The sequence below is a fragment of the Branchiostoma lanceolatum genome, chromosome 4 (genome assembly GCF_035083965.1).
Source record: "Branchiostoma lanceolatum isolate klBraLanc5 chromosome 4, klBraLanc5.hap2, whole genome shotgun sequence".
In the NCBI taxonomy this organism is placed as follows: Eukaryota; Metazoa; Chordata; class Leptocardii; order Amphioxiformes; family Branchiostomatidae; genus Branchiostoma; species Branchiostoma lanceolatum.
The window spans coordinates 6,187,017-6,207,823 of NC_089725.1; the positions used below are offsets into that span (position 1 = coordinate 6,187,017).

At 41.1% G+C, this 20,807-nt stretch overlaps 2 protein-coding genes and 1 pseudogene across 4 annotated transcripts in view; 2 read left to right on the plus strand and 1 right to left on the minus strand.

Annotated features, from left to right (window-relative positions):
- The window catches only part of LOC136432340 (eIF-2-alpha kinase GCN2-like), a 47,363-nt gene extending 33,964 nt beyond the window's left edge, over window positions 1–13,399 (minus strand). For all 3 annotated transcript variants that reach the window (XM_066423533.1, XM_066423534.1, XM_066423532.1), the window contains exons 1-12: window positions 13,131–13,399; window positions 12,295–12,413; window positions 10,516–10,618; window positions 9,803–9,976; window positions 8,522–8,614; window positions 7,421–7,733; window positions 6,375–6,523; window positions 5,325–5,435; window positions 3,049–3,201; window positions 2,089–2,153; window positions 1,174–1,279; window positions 600–700 (exon numbers count right to left, since the gene is read on the minus strand). In XM_066423533.1, the coding sequence (XP_066279630.1) occupies window positions 600–700; window positions 1,174–1,279; window positions 2,089–2,153; window positions 3,049–3,201; window positions 5,325–5,435; window positions 6,375–6,523; window positions 7,421–7,733; window positions 8,522–8,614; window positions 9,803–9,976; window positions 10,516–10,618; window positions 12,295–12,413; window positions 13,131–13,241 (1,598 nt within the window). In that variant the 5' untranslated portion in view covers window positions 13,242–13,399. The remainder of the gene's footprint in view (window positions 1–599; window positions 701–1,173; window positions 1,280–2,088; window positions 2,154–3,048; window positions 3,202–5,324; window positions 5,436–6,374; window positions 6,524–7,420; window positions 7,734–8,521; window positions 8,615–9,802; window positions 9,977–10,515; window positions 10,619–12,294; window positions 12,414–13,130) is intronic.
- A 209-nt stretch (window positions 13,400–13,608) lies between these two features.
- On the plus strand, window positions 13,609–16,071 carry LOC136432342 (ribonuclease P protein subunit p20-like). Its single transcript, XM_066423535.1, has one exon. It carries the CDS (start codon window positions 13,642–13,644, stop codon window positions 14,089–14,091), a length of 450 nt encoding a protein of 149 aa, XP_066279632.1. The 5' UTR covers window positions 13,609–13,641; the 3' UTR covers window positions 14,092–16,071.
- Window positions 16,072–16,182: 111 nt separating this feature from the next.
- Window positions 16,183–20,466, plus strand: LOC136432341 (zinc finger protein 678-like; annotated as a pseudogene).
- Window positions 20,467–20,807: the final 341 nt, after the last annotated feature.

The following is a 20,807-nucleotide window of genomic DNA, read 5'->3' on the forward strand; positions in this document are numbered from 1 at the left end:
ATACAAATTAGTTTGATGTCATGATTACGTATAGGTCATCAAGATTTATAAGGCCAAGCCCCTTTTTTAGAAAAAATGCTCTCTTTGGCTTGTACTTCGATGTTCATCAATATAACTTTGCAGGAATGTACATGCATAGTAATACTTAAAGAATGATGCGTGTCAACAAGTAAATTTTGAAATATCGATTTTTGGCGAATTTTGTTTGTTTCAAAGAAAGTGCTGCATATTCCGCTATAGCCTAGCTTTAGATACTTGACCACCCCCATAATTCTAACTTGGCACAGCCCAGATGTATTATCATAATGAACAGAGAACAGTAATCTTTGGGCCATGCCACATTAAGAAGGGGATGATCAATTAAACCATGGATTGCTGCACTTGTTTCTATTGAAAAGAATTGTCTGACTGAAGTGTGCTAGAAGTTAGAACGAATGTTCGGAAAAAGCAAATAAGATGGTGGTCCTACCAAGTTGAATATAGGGGCAGTGTTATTTCAAAACACTGCAACATTGACATCATAAACATTATCTATCTACTAGGTTACTGGGTAAAGTGTTGTTAATCTACATCCGCAAGCCAAGGCAACCATCACTCACCTGGAAACAAAGTGTTGAAAATCAGAAGGCAAATCAGAAGGAATCTTGACAGGATACTCCGTAACTTCTTCACCCAAGTACAAACTCAGGACCAGCATTCCCTGTAAGATATAGTCAGTTAAAGGCTTATGATAAAGCAGGCACATTAAATCGCTGCACTTTTGTTCTGTCAATAGGGCTGTACATATCAAGAAAGACAGAGTAAATTATCAAACTTCACTGTCTACAAATGACATCCAGGAAGGACTTGCTGAATATCACACAAGTCATGTAGCATCCATAGGATATATAAAAATCATTACTTCAGGGGCTGCATAAACTCATTTTGGGTTTCAATTCGACACCCTCAAGTCTAGCGACTGTCTTTTCCAACGGAATAATTCTGAAAAAAGATAACTTTATATTGGGATGGAAGTACAGTACATGTATAACCCTTAAGCTACAAGACCATCGGACATTTGTGTCATCAGCCAATCTAATTTTGATAAATCTGACAGAAAAATTATTAATTTCATGTCAAAAATACCAGTAATGCGCAAAGTTGGGGGGGGGGGGTGCTATGCCAAGAACATACCAGCCTAAGAATATCCTCCCTCTTGCTGGGTCGAGCCTGCACCTTGTCATCACTGAACCTCACTCCCCCATGGCCAGTATTCACAGCTGTGTACAGGTCTCCAAACCTACAAACATGCACATTTATTAAAATCATTTATTTATCTATTGACTTATAGTTTCTCCAACAGTGGAAGGCATGGCGGAACAAGTGTTCCTTGGCAAAGGTCACCTTTTCAAGGCTGCCATATTGAATACTGTAAAATGCATTTAAGTTTGCATAGTTATTATTTCGCGCTAAGGCAAAAATGGGGAACAGTGATGTTGTGACTGTTCCTTAGTGTTCTTCCTGTGGCAGAGTGTCTTTGAGCAGGAACCAGGTCGTGCAAAGGATGGTCAGTTCTCAGTATAGCAAAAATTCTGGGTTTGAATCCCTAACAGGCCCAGATTTTGTGCCCTTGGGAAAAGCATGTTACACCTATTTCCTTACTCGACTGAGGTGAAAATGGCTACGGTTAGAGCCATCCTTTTGGATGTGATGTAAGCCAGATGACCTGTGTTTGCGGAGACCCACACATCGACCACATTAAAGAACCCGCAACACTTATCGAAAAGAATATAGGGGTCCATCGAAGTGTGAGTGGATCAAATCTTACAGTCTGGTCTTACGCATACGCAGCTTGAACTTACTGTGCAAAACTGGGGTGTTACACCTAAAGGTGGTTTACTGATTATGCAAAACAAATAAAAAGTTTCAGAGAAGTACAAGTTTATGTGTAAACTCTGTTAATTGATTAAAATGATTTGACAACACGGCCCCTACATTTTGTATTTCTTAGCCCCCTAAAAATTTAACTAGTCAATGAGTACTAGTACCAGTCCTTATATAAATATCATAAGCTACAATTGAGATGAGGTAAGAAGATGTCTGTCTTACCTTTTCTCTATACTGTAGTCAGCTACTGCAAGATGTCCTGTACTATCCAAGAACACACTCGATGGCTGGAAAGAGATGTTAGACTCAAGAGTCATACTTGAATCACAAAAAGCGTGTACAGAAAACTGCCGACGTCACTTCATTCAGAATTAAATTCCTCTTTGGTAAGAAATTGCTGCAAATTATCAACAATGATTGGACTTGAAATTATGTCAAAGCTTACATCATTATATATGAATATTAAAAAAACAAATGTTATCGGTCTACCACAAAACTGTCTATCAGGCCATGTTGATTTGAATCCAAAGTCAAAGAAGAATATGATTGTGAAAGAACATAAATGAAGAATGTCTTACTGTAAATGCAGAAATGTTCGCGATGGTTTTATGTTCATGGTTTTTGTGGTGAACTTAAAACCAGCGCGAAACTTTTTTCCACCTATGACTGTAGCGCTACTGTTGTTTCAAACGCAAAGTTAAAACCACCGCGAACAGTCCCCTTTCTCCTTACCGCGAAATAAAAAAAAGGCGAACTTAAATGCATTTACAGTATTCGGTATACCATACTCAGTATTTTAAGTCATTTGTTCAACCTTCCTGACAACGTAGATGTCATAATAAAAGTACCTTTTTTTTTTACCAAACTTTTTATTTATTCGCATGCTCGCATCAGTTTTGGGGTTCCCAGAGGATGTCATCCATATAATCAAATCAACAATGGCCTTACTACAGGAACTGTAAATGCATTTAAGTTTGCATGGTTTTTACTTCGCGCTAAGGCGAAAATGGAGTGTTTGCAGTGATTTTAAGTTTGCGGCAGCGCTAAAGTCACATACTGCTTCAGTATTGGACAAAAATGTTCGCGGTGGTTTTAAGTTCGCGGTGAAACGGTCACCGCGAAAACCGCGAACATTTCTGCATCGACAGTATCAAGAAACTTGATCTGGGCCTAGTATCATACCCTGAGGTCCTTGTGCACCACTGACTTGTTGTGCAGGTACTGCAGTGTATCCAGCAGCTGTTCCGTGTAGCTGTGTAGGACTGACAGGTGCACTGGGATGCCATTGCTGATACAGCTGGCCAGGTTCCCACCTCCAACGTACTCCATTAGCAGCTGGGGAAGGAAATGTAAATAAATTCATCCACTTCACAGAAAATAGTCTAACTCCCTACATTCCTGTATTTACAGTCAAAGTCATCATCTCATCTATCGGCCATCGGCCGGGACTACATAAGAACATACATCACTCCATATCCCCTGTCCAACATCATTATGTTTAGCCATACCTAGTATGGCTCAACATATTGTTTTTGTTCACGTTCTTCTTCTTCTCCTTCTTCTTCTGCCATATCTTCAAATGGAATCTACTCCGTCATTTTTGGGCCAAACGGCCTGAAATTTGGCATGTAGGTAAAGATGGCAAATACCCTTAGGTGATCTTTAAATTTTGTTGAAACAGGCATTAAAATCATTTTTATGGAGGTTTTTTTGGGCATTTTTAGACAATTTTTATATTTTGGGCTCCTGTGCCCTGGTATTGCAAGCAAGTGACCTGAAATTCAGTACAAGGGTGCCTTGAACATGTCCCTACAGGACTTCAATCACAATTCTGGTGTACATCACTTCAGAATGCTTCATTTTGGGGACTTTCGGGCCCATTTTCAGACCAAAAACAGGCCAAAAGTGGTATCCCCGTTCCATGTTCTATTTGCTGCTGGCCAAGGAATCCATGTTCTATCTAAGGATCCCCACGTTCCATTTGCCACTGGCCAAAGAACGCGTGTTCTATTTAGGTCACCTGAGGTCATATTGCAGGAACACACGCAAGACTTTGCAGTAAGAAGCTCTTGGGGTCTCGCAGAACTTGTAGAGAGAATTTTTTTGCACGGGTGATTTTGGAACAGTCAATTTATGCATCGGGAGGGAGATTGGCAAAGTATGATGCTCTCGCAAATGTTGCCTTTCTACATGCAGTTAATATTTCGATTTGCCCAGGCATTATTTTGGGACAGCCCACTTCTTGCATGGGGAGGAGTATGGCTAAACATGCTGTATTTGCTCAGGGGCAAATGACGGCCTTTCTAGTTTGTCCTAAGTGTTCATATGCAACCTCAGTGTCTCTGACTAAACTATCGGTAAAAGTCAAACTTCTGTCAAAACAGTCAAAGTACTTAAATCCATCTTAGATTTACATGTATGTAGTTAAAGACCTACATGTATACAAGGAATAAGTACAAAAATCCGTCTTAGATTTATTGTTAAAGACCTCTAAGTGTACTACTTTAATCCATCTTAGATTTACAGTCAAAAACCTCTAAGTACTAAAATTCTTCTTAGATATGGCAAATCTAATACAATGGCTTTTGAATAATTGTAAAACATAGTATCAAGATGAGCTGAAAAGAGAACATAACACGGTGACCTCAAAATATAATACACTGTAAATGCAGAAATGTTTGCGGTGGTCTTAATATGTTTGTGGTTTTCCGGGTAAGCTCTTGGCCATGAACTTAAGACCACTGTGAAATTTTGTTGCCCTCCTCCCCCCTTGTCTACTATTGTCTCAAACGCAAACTTAAAACCACCGCAAACACATCATTTTCTTCCTACCGCGAAATCAAAACCCTGCAAACTTAAATGAATTTACAGTAGGTAACAAAAACAGCATAAAGTAATTACAATTATGTCATGCCTGGGCCTGATATGGGTGTTCCGGACCGTGTGATAACTATCCGGATCACATAGGGTTCGGGAGTGTTATCACACAGGCTTCCATAGAATATTTCGAACGCATTTCGAGCGCGCCGGGTGCGTGGCCATCGGAAATTCGAATATCGGATTCGGAGATTGGAATCAATGTTGCTTCAGTTTCTTGTTTGAGGACACAAAACTCCCTCAACTTCTGGCGCATTCCACATTGAAATGTGTGTTTTCTCGGGTGGGTATGACCAAGGTATGACATAAATAAAAAATTAATACAACACGTTGTATTCCGCATCACCCTCGGTCCCAGCCCTCCCGCGGGTCGCTATATATTTATAGCTATATTATGCATTTACATGATGAATGCAATAACCATATATATTGAACCATATTCAAGCCTTTAACTTGAATATGGTTGTGTGTAAGGAACTTTTTTATCAACCTGATGAAACTATTTACAGATGAAAAAAACCCTAATGTTTCTAACAATGACTTTTGCAAAACTGGAAAGGGAGAAATATTGCACAACTGACCTGTACTATGATAGTGTTCTGATGTTGGCTGTGTTTCATGGCCATGTACCTAACCAGACCTGGGTGATCCAGCTTCAGTAAACTCAACAGTTCCTGTTCACAGCTGGACAGCTGAAGAAAGAAAGGACAACAAACAATGATTATCGTATCATGAAAAGTTCAATATCATAAATGTAATCAAGAAGATTCCACTTAATTTCTTTCTAACACCGTAATGTCAGTCACTTATTATAATAAGCTCCTTTTAAACTTTTAAAACTTTCAACTTTTTAACTTAAATTAGACATCCCAAAATCCCTGCATACCATCTTGTTCTTTGGAAGCCTACCACTAAAGGAAAAAGAAGTAGGGGTAGACCCAGAGTCACCTACTTAGACAATCTACGTAGTGACACAAACTAACAAGATACTAAGGAACTACGAACGACCATAGAGGATAAAGTGCTGTGAAGGAAGCTCTCTGGATTGGTTCGAGCGTACGTTTACTAAGTAAGTTAAACTCTCAGAAACTTCTCACGACTTTGCTCCTGACCAGTCCCCACCAATGTTGGTGCTGGTTTGGCCTGGGATCTATCCTATTCTAGCTCCAGTTCACTCCTCTGATCGCATCCAAGCAGAATATGACTTTTCCCACTTGGTTTTACAAAATTTATGGTTGGCTGGCACACACAACTTTTAAAGACAAGTGGGCAACCTAGCCAACCAACTCCCATAAACAGATGACTAATTCCCAACCATGATCTGGAGAGGGTTCAGAGACAAGGGTTTTAATTGAGCTTTAGAATGGACATAGTGGAGAGTGTTTTAAATTTGCAGTACAATTGTCTAGTGCAAGAGTAATACAAAACACATACATGTATCCACAGTGTCATGATTTTGTAGTAAGAGGCCACTGCAAAAACAGAAAAATAAATCCACTGCAACCATTTCAAGATTTACAGTACCCAGAATGAGGCAAGATGATTTTGACATCTCAAAATCCAGGTTTTTGGATTATATTGGTAAAGCCTAAGGGACCACATACAGCTGTCAGTGATTATGATGTTATCACCTGTTTGAGACACCTGGCTATGTCCTTGTGTTCAGAGGCCTCTTTCCTGCTGACATGGGCCCACTTCAGTACCCACTCCCTGATGGCCACCACCTGCCCGGAGCTGTTGTCCATACCCACATACACCAGGCTGCCACTGCTCTTGGGACCTAAGGGAGAACGTTAAGGAACATCCTTCTTATCATATCAATCATCATCATCATCAGTCGACATGCTTTCGCTACGACTGGGTTATACCGCCCTTTTTACGGGGTGACATACCCTTTCGTTGGCTGTCATACAAGACGGGGATGCGCCAGTTCTCCCGTCTGGGTGAATGGTGTAAATCACTGTATGACTGATACGAGATGGAGGTTCGCCAGGCCTCCATCTGGGTGATTTGTAGTGAATCACCAACTCCAGACAGAAGGATTGGGACCATCGCACACCGGGGCATGCCCCTACTCTTTTTCGAAAGGTGTGGTGCGGCGGGGTGTGGCTCTCCCCAAACACGGGACCTCCATTTAACGTCCTTCATTATATCAATAACTGTTCTTCCCAATACAGGCCTCGAAATTCACTTTTGGAAACCTAAAGATATCAGAGATTCATGTACATGTATACCAGCTTATCTTGTTAAGTAAGTAGAATTCTAAGATTTTTTTTGCATTTTATTTCAGTCTGTTCTTTTTGTTGTGTCAATAAAGCTTATTTCCTAAATTTACCGTAGTTAACATTTACAGAAAATATAAGGGGTGCACAACCAAAACTGAACATAGAATGTCAGCAAACCTGCCAATACAGCTTCAAGCATATTAATACTTAAAGGTCCCGTCACGCCCCCGTGTATGAGGGAGCTCAAGCGTCAAACCTCTGCACGTAAAAGTACCCAACACACTTATCGAGAAGAGTAGGGGTGACCTGGTGTGCTTGCTTTTTTTTGGCCAAACACGCGAGCCGTAGCGAAGCCGCATTGCACTACCACTAGCTACTTGAAAAAGCATCATACTTCACCTCAAATGAAATGAAAAAAGAAAATGTATAATTCCAAAGAAACTGTAACTTGCCTGCTCCAATGCACCTTCCTTTACTGACCGACCTCTCCCCTCTTGTTGTGAAGACTATAACCTGTGGTCCTGTGTATTTCTGATGCTCCCCATTTTCACAGTTACTCTCTGAGATGGACCGTTGTCTCCTGAACACTGTCTGTCTGTCCTGAGACTGCTGTCTCTCGCCACCGCTCTGTGACCTAGTTCTAGTTGGAGTCTCCTTAATGGGAGATCCTTGTCTCTTGTAAGACAGATTCTCTGAGGAAGGAGACTCGGACAAGCTTGTCTTGGGGCTGGCATGTTCCGAGGAACTGCTTTCATTGTCCCTATCCTGCAACAGTTTGAAAATTAGTTAAAAGTCAGTTATTTAAAATCCTCCCACACCATAAGGTGGCAGTGGAGTGTGTTTAACTTCCATACTGTTTCAGAAGTATGTACCATTTTTATAAAGTCTTTGGTATGACTCAATGCGCCTCTTGTCCAGAAGTGTCCTACCCGGGGCTTGAACCCGGGCCTTCTGGTCCAAGTAATTTGAACCAGATGTGGCAAGTACCAGAAACGCAGACCACTACACCACAGGGACACCCCCAGTTTGAATATTCAGTCAACAAAATGTATTACATAATACACATCAAACAACCAAACCTTCAACAACAAACATTGGATGAGTGGCAAACCAGACTTCCAATTCTCCAAGCACCCTATTACACCATTTCAGCCTTACATTTTTGCCAAATCAGTTTGGTATTGAAACTTTGAAAGGAGATCAATCTTGGTTTGAAAACTAAGTCAACAAAATGCAGTGCGCATGAAACAACCAATCTTTCAACAACAAACATTGGACGAGTGCTAAACCAGGCTTCCCATTATCCGAGTATCCTATTACACCATTTTTTTCTTTACATCTTGCGGAGGCTGCCACTCTGCAATATTTACATAAGTGTAGACTCGCACCAAGACAAACAAACAAAACAATCAAGCAAACACTAAGTCATGATTACAATACATGTACTTCCGTCTTTACGGAGGTAAATACATATCACTAGTCATAACAATTAAATTCATTAAAAAATTAGCATTTGAAGAAAAGATCTTTTGATTCTTAAATGGGTAACTGACATCTTCCTGCTCCATCTTCTGGTTTCTTCTTTTCCTCATCTCCTCCCGGATCATCTCCTGTCTCCTGGTGATTTCCTCTTCCAGCTCTCTCCTCTAAAGACGGGACAGAAACAAACACAATAGTAGTACAGTGTAAATGCATTTAAGTTTGTGTGGTTTTTATTTCGCGGTAGGGAGAAAATGGGGTGTTTGCGGTGGTTTTAATTTCGCGTTTGAAAGAATAGTAGCGCTAGAGCAATAGGTAGCCAAAATGGTGGTTTTAAGTTTGCGCTGAAAGCTCACCGCGAAAACCGCGAACATAAAACCACCGCGAACATTTCTGTATTTACAGTATTAGGACAAAGGCCATTGGGAAGTATTGGATTTGGAAATATATAAATTGTTGACATTTCGACTGAACATTAATCTATCCCTACATGAACATGTATTTGGTAGAGAAGCAATATTCTATCTAATTAGCCAACCATGGTCACCCAACTTTCTCCAGACCATGGTTGGGAGTTAGTCGTGAGCAAGGTCATCTGTGGTTGGGAGTTGGTTGGCGAGGTTGCCTACCGGTCTTTAAAAGTTGTCTGTACCAGCTCACTAAGAATTTTGACAAATCAAAGTAAAACATATTCTTCTTTGATGAGATCAGAGGAGCAAACTGGAGCTAGAATCATATTATAGAATTGATCAGGGCAGTCTCCAGGACCTGTCCTTCTGTCCCGGGACGGAGATTCGTTTGTTGGGACAGACAAAAATTCACCCCATCCATCCAAAAAAATGTATACTTCATGACATGAAACGGATGAAGTTCGTCCTGAATGTGTAGACAAATGTCTTTGTACAAGCTTCCTCTGAAGACTGTATATATAGAAAACAACACGGTGTATTTCGTATCGCCCGAGGTACAGGCCTGACCGCGGGTCGTATCGCCCAACGTCCGAAGGCACCCGTGAGAGGGCCGGGACCAAGGGTGATGCGGAATATACCGTGTTGTATTTTATCCATGTCATACCAACCCGAAAAACACACACATTTCAATGCTAAATGCACCTGACGTTGAGAGATTTTGTGTCCTCGAACAAAGAAATCGTAACAACATCAATTCCAACCTTCGAATCCGGCATTTGAATTTTTGACAGCGGCGCACTCGAAATGCATTCTCGATATTCTATGGAAGCCCGTTTGATACAACTTAGAACCCGTGTGATCCGGAAAATTATCACACGGTCCAGAACACCCGTATCAAACGTTTTCGCAGCCCAGGTATGACATAAAATACAATACAAATCATACCTCTTTTTCCTGTATTCTCTTCTGCACATCCAGTTTCTTCTGTATCTCCCTGGCAACCTTCTCCTCCTGTCGGCGCTTGTTGGACATCATCTCTTCGTAGAAGGAACCCCGGGGAGGCTTGTTGTGGGCGTGGAGGAACGTCTGCACATGCTGGGCTAGGTTTAGCAACATCACCTACGTTGTACGTGTACAAAATATATGTAGTAAATAGGGTTTACTAGTAACAATGGTTTATGTACACTACTATAAATCTGACGTGTTTTATGTTTGTTTTGAATTCACAGTAACCTCTCCATCGCAAATTCCTGACTCCACAAATATGTGTTTTTTGAAGGCATTTAATACTACTGTACCACAGAATTGTTTTAACTGCAGTTAAGTTGAAACACCCTTCTGCTGCAAAAAGAGATTAATTTACAGGACCATGCAGTGTAAAATGAAGTTGTATGTAAATTAGTATTTGTACCGTGCATATAATAGCCAACTGTTGCTTTCATCATGCAATTACACAAATAGATACACACAGATCTATGATAATATGAGACAAATATCTGTTACAGTATCTAGATGAAAATAAGAAGCATAACTTGTACAATTATACAACATCTATAAAATTTACTTTAAAACAGCATAATCTTTCTATCTATTGAAATTTGTCTCTGGAATTAGGAAACTTGTAGGTACAAACCAGATGGCTATGATATTGTACTTACTTCCCCTAAGTTTTGTTGAGCCATTTTGTGCAGTTCATGTTTCAGTTGTCTTAAACTGTCATCTGACAAACCTTTGCTGTTCTTTAGATCTAGTTCTGGTTCCCTAGAATCAGACAAAAGAGAAACGAGAAAAAATGTCAAATACAAGAGAAAAAGAGGGCTCATATAAAAGGTGAGAACTTCAGGAATATAAATTATAAATGTTTGAATTTCAAAAGTCTTTTAGGTCTATGCAATGTAACTAAATACTTAAAATAGTATTATCGTATCTATCAAATATGTTTCAAGGAAGGAAAACTGAAGGTTTCATTAAAGACCTAAATAACATGTTTTGATAGTCCTGGTAAGAAGATAAATTACCTTTCAAAACAGATTATTTCTTTTCTACATTTCAGAATGAGATTGACGATTACGGTAGCAGCAAATGTCACACCTACGATTCTAAGAGGGGTGAAAGTTTACTTAGGAAGGGATTAAAACCAGTATCTCCCAGATTTGACATGCAAAGAAGGGATAAATTTTCAGTGTTGACTTCTCCCCAGGATACAGTAGAATTTCTCTTAATCCACAACACCCTCTAGACACAAAAGTCTTTCCCACATTTTTTCTACCCCTCCCTACATATTACTAGTAACATGGGGACAATAGACGAATTCGTATGGCACAAACTGATTGCGTCATATGGGGTACCCGGTAAGCATTTAAACAGTAACCGCCACGTCAACGCGCTCTTTCGAGGGCGTTCGAACGGGGAATGTTGTTCGAACGCCTTCGAAATCGCGCAATGACGTGGCGGTTACTGTTTAAATGCTTGCCGGGTACCCCATATGACGCAATCAGTTTGTGCCGTACGAATTCGTCTATTGAATGCCAACTCAATATACAACCTTTTCCACTCGTTTTGACAAATGTCAAATCTCTCTCTCTCCAATTTTACGTCTTTTATTCCCCATATATGGGGGTTGGACGTGCTTGCACATGGATGGGGGGAGCCCCAGAACTCCTCATCAAGTGCAAATCTTTTTTGTAGCAAGAGTTTTTCGGATTGAACCTGGGTCTCATTGGTTCATAGCTCTGCCACTATATATATATGCCACACAGATGCCACAGTGAAAATGTAGTTCTAAACCCCATGTGCACTTACATGTACCTCTTTCAGGTTTAGTGGTGTAAAATATAAAAAGTTTTTCCTTTGATATACGTCTCAAAGACAACTGTAATGTTATCACTCTAGATATTTGCAAAAAAGTTTAAAAGTTCTAGCCTGGGTACCAACCTCCGTAGTTACTGATGGCTCTAACTTATTGCTAGCCTGGATACCAGACCCCCGATCTCTATAATACCTATCGTGTGGGTCTAACTCTGGGGTAGCCTCTACCATGCTCCACGAATGGCTGGTAAAATAGTAGAAATTGGCCAAATAGAGTGAATAGTATGCTAAGGGAGTCGGCTACAGAGAGAGGGTCCAATATGCCATCAAAACTGTACATAGCAAACTAACTCCTCTTTCATGTTTTCATGTCTATTTGGCCAATTTCTACTCTTTCTGGATCCAGCCGCCTCTGGAGCCTGGTAGAGGCTAACTCTAGGGGGCCTGTTGTTGAATTTCCTAGGGGGGCATGTTGGCCCTAGAGCCGAGAGTTGGCCTGTGCAGGCCCTGGAAACTGTCTGGCATCCAGGCTAACTTTTTGCTTACAAGCAAGAAAAAAGGTTGAGCCAACAGGGAGGATGGTAGCCAGGCTAGAAAAGTTCCAGCTGAGTACATTGAAGGAGACTTACACATCTGGGTAGTTGGGAGGACATTTGATGTGCAGGTCCACTTTAGCGTAGACATCTCCTGTGCCGTGCATGCTCTGCTGAGGGACCAGGGTCAGGCACACTTCAGGTGACCGCTTAATCTGGGAGGAGAGATGGCAGATGTTAAGGTAAAAGTGAACGTAGTCCCTTAGCCTTCTTCTTCTTCTTCTTGTGATTATGTGCTCAACCTCATCATGCTGAGGACTACGGCAGAGTATCTTTTGAGAGCCTTTTTTAGTCCAGAGGGCAGTGGCTTGTTCAACTGTATCTATAGGGTATGGTATTTCGGAAGGCGGAGCCCATTGCCCTCCTTCCATCACCTGTTACCTCCCCAACCAACCGAAGTCCGGTACACAATTTTCCGCTCTTTCAAGTCTAGTCATACTCAAGACATATTTCTTTTCAATTCAAGCCATGGCCACAAGGATGGAAATATACAGGTCTTGGGGAAAAAGAATCTAAAGACTGTAAAAGTAGTTTAAAAGATGGTTTCCCAACAAACGAGGCGACCTGATGCAAAGATTATATCATTTGATTTTTTCATGTTTTTTTTGGGGGGGGAGATTATATTACTGATTTTTTTTTTTTTTAATATGCAACGAAAAGAAGTTTCAAAGATGTTTTCCCAACACTTAATTAACTGAACCTCATTCAAAGTTTATCTCGTTTGATTTTGTAAATTATGTTACTGTGAATTAAAATAAATATATGTACCGAATATTTGTAGTTATATTCTTATAAACATCAGCTTGGCTATTTGGCCCATTTTTCACAGTATCATAAGGCAAAGCAAATGTCAGGGCGGAAACTATACAGACCCTCCATGCATCTTGGCCCCTCAAATCTTTGAAGTCGTCAACGTAAACAGCGGAGAGGAGTTCTACTTCGTTCTCCTGGCGTTCTTCGTACGTTTCCTCCGCGTCTGCCATTTTTGTGACGTCTGGAGCTGTTCATGTGGGGCTTCCGTGTGCACAGTTAGGGCCCTAATGATTTTAGAAGATCCGAAACAGACATTTTCGGTCATTTTTGTGCAAAATATCTCAAAAACCTTCGTGCAAACCTTCCGCTCGCAGCCATGTTTGTCTCGAATAGTCCACTTCTCTTCGAATTAGGGGATGCTTTTTCAACATAATTTTACAAACTCATCTACGAATTGCTTAAAGATACCTAAATCCAGTAATATTTATCATTTAAAATATTTTGTATATAGTTTTATTTCATTCATACTTATTAGATATAATTTGTCATCTTAATGCGTGATACAATAAACTTTGTAACCCCATCCATACAGTGGTAACTTCCACTATAGGTCAAAGTTGAACAGCAGTCATGGCAGAGGCAGCAAAGCGGGTGGGCGACTCCCTTTCCAACAAAAAAGACAAGAAAATCGTGGAGAAACTCGCAGACACTGTTCCACCTATGGACGAAGAAGAGTACCAACTACGTAAGAGACTCCCACGGAAGCTTCCCAAACGGAAAAACGACATTTACGTCAACATGCAGTCAAACTTCAAAGGACAGTTGGAGAGAGCTCAGAGGATGTTGGATGCAGGTTCGAATGAAGTCTTCATCCACGGATTGGGCCATGCTATCAACAGAGCCATCAACATAGCGCTTCAGCTGAAGACAAGAGGGCTGGGAACGATTGAGGCGTCTACCAACACGTCCACGGTGGAATTGATAGATGACTTGTATCCGGAGAAGGGCGATGTGTCCGAGGAGGTTCAGTCAAGAAACAATTCCGCTGTCCACATCCGGGTCTTCAGACTCAGCTCCTGATAAAATGTTCGTTCAGAGTCGAACCATTGTAGTGACTAGTGCCACATAAGGCAGTTTCCTCACTTATTCTGTAGCATTTCCGGGTTAGGTTAGATTTTCTACAGGGAGGGGTTGCTAGCCCTTCCCCTTTAACATGCTCGAGTCACTGTCTCTCGAACACGGGATGTCCCTTCGAGAAAGACGGAGACAGCCCCAACCAAGATGTCCTGACCCCAGGACTTGAACCAGAGTCTTCAAGTTACCAACTTATTGGAACCAGGAGCTCAACTGTGAGGCTGCTACAAGTTCAGCCACATGGACATCCCTGTGATAAAATGTGCTTCACCATAATCTCATACCATGCTGAACTGGAACTGGAACTCTGTGTGACACGGTGGTCGCTGTGGTACATGGAATTCGATACAAACAAGTCCTATGAATCGTTCAAGACTCATCATCATCATACTCTTAGTGTCTAAAGCCCCCCTCGCCCTGGACCCACGGCACGCTGGCAGCGTCCCTACGTCCTAAACTGGATTTGTGTTACCCTTGACTTTTTAATGGGAATACCATTCAAAACGTACAAGTATGACCAAGAAGACAACAAAACACACAAAGCTTTAAAAAAATTGTTTTTTGTTGATGAAATTTGTTGAGTGCTTTGTTAATTCGATCAGCCGTAGGGACGACACCAGCGTGCCGCGGATCCAGTGAGAGGGGGGCTTAAGTTCACTTGTGAAGGAGAAACCCTTCCCTTGACTGGTTCTAGGCCAGTTCACTCTGTCACAAGACTATGTCTCAACAATGAAGTGCCTGTAATGTTGTAACTTATTGTATGATGTTGTCAACCATAAGTTTCACAAGACATTGCTGATGATCTTCCGGTTAAAGACAGTTCATTAAGACTTTTTGCTAGATATACTCTGGAAAATCTTGATCATTCTCTGGTCACAATTGTTTACATTTCGAAGAAACAATGTAGGAAACCAGGACAGGTTTTGACTTCTGACATATTTGCGGTTTTCACAACGACCGTATCACCACAAACTTAAAACCACTGTGAAAATGTTTGTCCAACACTGTAGCAGTATGTGACTATAGCGCTGCCGTGAACTTAAAACCACCGTGAACACGCAATGTTCCCTTAATAGCGCGAAATAAAAACCGCGCGAACTTGAATGCATTTACACAGTAATATTCATAGCCTGAGTACCATCGATACACATGTATATCCTCCGTAGTAACCGCTGACTCTTCGCTTGCTAACCACAGACTCCGTGTTTAGTGGTGAAGTTGGGCAATGATAGAACATTGCTTGCCTGCAATATCAATTATTACTTCAAGATGCATACTTACTAGGTATCTCCCAGATTTCTAGTAATGTTAGCTATTTAATGGCCCTGGTGCTTGTTATGCCACAACCTCCTTTCGCGGCGCTGAAACGCGCTTGGGAAATGCTCTGCAAACCTCCTGGTCTCTGTCCTGCTCTTTTGAACGGACATTTTGGGTACTGGGGGCGGCAGTTGCTCATTAGTGATTAATGAGCTAGCCTTATTTGGCACAAACAGCCATTAATTGCTCATTAATGATTAATGAGCTAGCCTTTTTTTGTCACAAACAGCTATTATTTTGTTCTGAACCGAAATTAGCGATGTTAAAAGTAACCTGATTAGCTGATAGCTTCCCAGTGACCTTTGCAGTTTTTCCATTATTTATATAGAAACTTTATATTTCCCATACAGATAATGCTATACATGTATATGGATCTCATATTGTGGAAGGTGTAGGTAGCTTTAGGAAAGATGACTACAATGGAATGTGGGATATAGGACCCAATTCGAATAACAGTAGCTTGACTAAACAGAAACGCCGTTCCATACTTCATTTATTAATGGCAGGGACATGTCCTGTGTTTTCTCGAAAGTACTGCCTTTCTAGTGCGTTTTATTTTTATTGCTTTTTACCTCATCTGGAGAAATAAAACTAAATCTGTTGTTTGCAGAGGATGTCATATATCAAATTTACTTGCCCTGGCCTAAGATAAAATCAAAACTTAAAAGTAACATAGCAATTTGATAAACTAGAATGAAGTTTTGCATAAGAACAGCCAAGACTGACCCTAAAGCGTTTAATCACGGTACTGAAGCGCCGACTAGTGATTCGTGGCGATACTGCAGACTTCGAACTATCGAAAGTTTCAAGCCTGCAGTACTGCAACGGATCACTGGTCGGCGCTTTAGTACCATGATTAAACGCTTGAAGGGGACTCAACACCGATATCCACGCAGATGAAATTGTAGTACTAGTAGGATGCACAAGAGAATAACGACAAACGATTACGTTAAAGTTGAGGGTGCAATCTACAAAATATCTGAAAACAGAAAAGTTGCGGGGCTATTTGGGACTGCAGCCGACTCACCCCGACAGCTGTAAAGTTCATTCGCATGATTTATACGCCGACTTGGCAATCTTGCCAATCTCATTCAATGATTCATACGATCTAAAAGGCGACGTAAAATTCCACCATACATTTTTCGCTGGCCTTTACGTTACGTTACGATGTTTATGAACGGTTCAATATTTCTATCGCACTATTTTTTCACCGTTACGTCACGGGGTGGCGGATTGAGAATCTGTGTAGTGCGACCTTGTCCGAAGTGTACAAGTTATCTTTCATCTATCTTTGTCCTTGGACCAGTCAGTTTCTACCGTTAGAATCGTCGATAACTTTCAGGTAAGACCTATGTTAGGTTGATTAAATGATGTAGAAGCTGATAGACTTCAAGTTACGGTTTTGCGACAGATTCAATGTGTGGTTTGTCCTGGGTGCTGAACGGCCATGGCGACCTTGGGAGGGCGTTTCTATACACGTGGCGAGGAAGGAAGGTGATTTTACTATTTTCGAAACTTTTGAATAATACCTTCCTCGTCGTGGGCACAACCTAGACCTCGTCTATGGAGTGCCCCATGAGGAGGAAGGAATACAGTCAAACCTGGCCGGGCAACCGGGTACCATCTGCAAGCGCAGGGTTTGCGGAAAAGGCAGGCTACCCTGCCAGGCCAGGCTACCCTGCCAGACTACGCTTTCTGAGCCTCAAGGCTATGTATGGGGATTAGTCGCATAGTAGAATTTTTTAAAGGAAAAACTGGGTAAATAGCAATCCAAGCTGAGGGTGAGTTGGACGGAAGGCAACAGCTTGAAAGTAAAGCCAATACTGAGTCATTTTAAGCAAATTCCAAGTATACAACAGAAGATGCCGTCAAATGTTAAGATTGAAGGGGAGGGGTGCAATGGTAGGACCTTTGTTTGCCATCAAATTCAAAACAGATGTATCACACTTAAAGAATTTTGAAATTGTGTATTTTTCTGTGGGTTAGCCTGTGTGTGTTTTTACAATGTATAGTGCTGTTGTTTTCTTTCATTGCTCCCCCACCCCATCCCTCAGCAATTTATTGATTAGAATGTTTTTTATTGGTCAGAAATTACCCGCAATGGCAGCCTTTCTAGCGCTGAATTGATGCAGGGTGTACAGGTTTAATATAATACACAACATATACATATACATATCTTATCCACACTTGCATTATGTGGAATTGTCGCAAGTGTCTGGGCAGCTGCCATTCGTCGCCACCAGGTGACCTCAATATGACCTTCCCCAACCAAAGTCGGGTACCTGTTAACACCTGGATGGAGTGAGGAAAGTCTTGTAAAGTGCCTTTCCCAAGGGCACAAGATTGATGACATGACAGGATTTGAACTCGGGTTCTGAGCCAAACGCTCTGCCGTTGCGCCACACGACCCCACGTATGTGTATGGGGACCCCAATTATAATGATTATCTGTTGCCTTTCTTAATATCCACCCAAAGCTGGTATTGCCATTGGCACAGTTTTCCAGTTTTCCTTTAGGAAATTCCATTACAGGCCAAACCCCCATGCATACCCCTGGGGGCCCAGAAAGGGTAACAGACTAGGCCTGGTAGGGTAGCCTGGCCTGGTAGGGTAGCCTGCCTTTTCCGCAAATCCGCTAGCGCAGGCAACGCACAACTGGTCATGCTGCCACATTGACACAGTCCCGTCCAATTTTAGATGACAGAGGCTATTGCTAAGCTGTCAATAAGAATTTTTCCCCGCAGGGCCACTGTTTTGAAATCTTGACCCGCTGAAACGCTATTTCTTGCGTAACAAGGAATTAATCAATAACGCTTAATGTTGAATTCAGGTGTACCAAATTATGACTTTTTTGTGGTACAAAATGTGCAAATATCAATCACAATGAATGGTGGGTTGCAGACACAGTGGCAATTTGATATTTCTCATTCAGTCACATGTTGTAACATTTAGCCATATTGACTCCAATAGGATGTTGTGTTGTCCATTATAACATAATCCTCTGCTACAAACTTCTCATTGCTAAATTTTCATTTATTTTGCTTTCTCTTCACGCAGAAGTGATTTGATGGCGACTACAAAGAACTGCTGTAATGACATCAGCAGAGGTGTTGTTGGGACTCACACCAGAAGGAGTCCCTACAGGTGTGAGGAGTGTAGCAGGCTGTTCAGTCAGCTGTGTAACCTGAAGAATCACATACGGACACACACAGGGGAGAAACCCTACATGTGTGAGGAGTGTAGCTGGCAGTTCAGTAGGCAGGGTAATCTGAAGACCCACATGCAAATTCATACAGGGGAGAAACCCTACAGGTGTGAGGAGTGTAGCAGGCAGTTCAGTAGGCAGGGTAGTCTGCAGACCCACATGCAAATGCATACAGGGGAGAAACCCTACAGGTGTGAGGAGTGCAGCAGGCAGTTCAGTCAGCTCAGTGATTTGAAGACTCACATGCGGACTCACACAGGGGAGAGACCCTACAGGTGTGAGGAATGCAGCAGGCAGCTCAGTAAGCTGAGTAATCTGAAGAGACACATGCGGACTCACACAGGGGAGAAACCCTACAGGTGTGAGGAGTGCAGCAGGCACTTCAGTAGGCAGAGTAGTCTGAAGACCCACATGCAAATTCATACAGGGGAGAAACCTTACAGGTGTGAGGAGTGTAGCAGGCAGTTCAGTCAGCTCAGGGATTTGAAGAAACACATATGGACTCACACAGGGGAGAGACCCTACAGGTGTGAGGAGTGCAGCAGGCAGTTCAGTGAGCTGGGTCATCTGAAGAGACACATTCGGACTCATACAGGGGAGAAACCCTACAGGTGTGAGGAATGCAGCAGGCAGTTCAGAGAGCTGGCTAATCTGAAGAGACACATGCGGACTCACACCAGAGAAACCCTACAGGTGTGAGGAATGCAGCAGGCAGTTCAGTGAGCTGGCTAATCTGAAGACTCACATAAAACACACCTTCCTGATTGAGAATTCTTAAGAGAGAATGGTGTAAAAAAAAAGATTAGACACATCATAAGTATGCTAGAAATGGTTTATTTAGTTCATTTCATTCCCTCTGGTACAGTTGAATAATAGATAATGTTTGCAAATACATGTACAGTGTATACTGCACTCAGTCCATTGATGCCCTTTCAGTTAGTTGTGAAGCCTATGGTATTTAATCCTTGTTTGGTTTCTTTTCGTAAAATCTAGTTTTCTGTTTTATTAGTAAAAGATTTGTCTAAAACCAACTGGTAGCATATTGAAGTGGATTGCACGTTAGTAGGCAATGTTGACCAGCTGTACTTTTGAAAAAGGGTTAAACTTTGCGAAGTAGTGGCATCACCATTTCCCCTATGGCATTGTTACAATTGCAAATGTATTTTTCAATTGTTACAGTTTAGAGGTTAAAAGGTTAAACCTAGACTTATTCGGTTCTAGTTTTAATTTGATAGCTGTAGAGATGACAGGCACAGGGCTGTGTTCATTTTGGTCCTTTCTGTCACATATGTTTATGCCATTCATTTTGTTACAGTTCAGGTTTTATTATAGCATTTCTTAGCATTGGATTTGCATTCTGTTATTGTAGCTGTAGATAAAGGAAGAAAATAGTTTCAAGCTAATTTTAATGTTTATACAGGTAGAGTTAGTCTGTTGTATGGACTTGTTCATTCAGCTTGAAGAAAATCAAGTAAGTTTTCTTTGTGATATCACTTTATTCTTTGAAGGACAGCATCACATTTAATTTATTTTGTCAATAACTGTTTTGATTTTATAAACTGATACAGTCTACTTGATAGTTGAGTTCTATCAATAGTTGTAAAGATGATAGACACAAGTCCCTTCTGTTAGATAATTTGTCATTTATACTGTTACAGTTCAGTTAATAGTTGAATTCTATTGATAGTTGTAAAGATGATAGACACAAGTTTATGTCAATTTAGGTCCCTTCTGTTAAATCATTTTGTTATTTATACTGTTACAGTTCAGTTACAATAAAGTCTTGGTCATGATATTGAAGGAATTCGAAATCAATCAACTCATTCATTAATTCATTAGAGACCGGTATACTTTTGTTTGCAATGCCTAGATATTAACATATTTGGGGCAGATGGTACAGCATACAAAAGGAAAATTACATAATCTTTACACATGGTTACTAATGGTCGCTGATATGTTAATTCTTACTTGTCAATTCTTAACACAGTTGGAGAATCAAATGAAAGTAGTTTTCCATCTTTGTTAGACCACACCATTTCTATTTGTTGATTCTTGGATTTTTTCAGGAAAAACTTGGAGCGACAGGGCGAAAAAAATTGTTCTTTAGCAGATAGTCTAGAGTGAAGATACAGGTTTACATA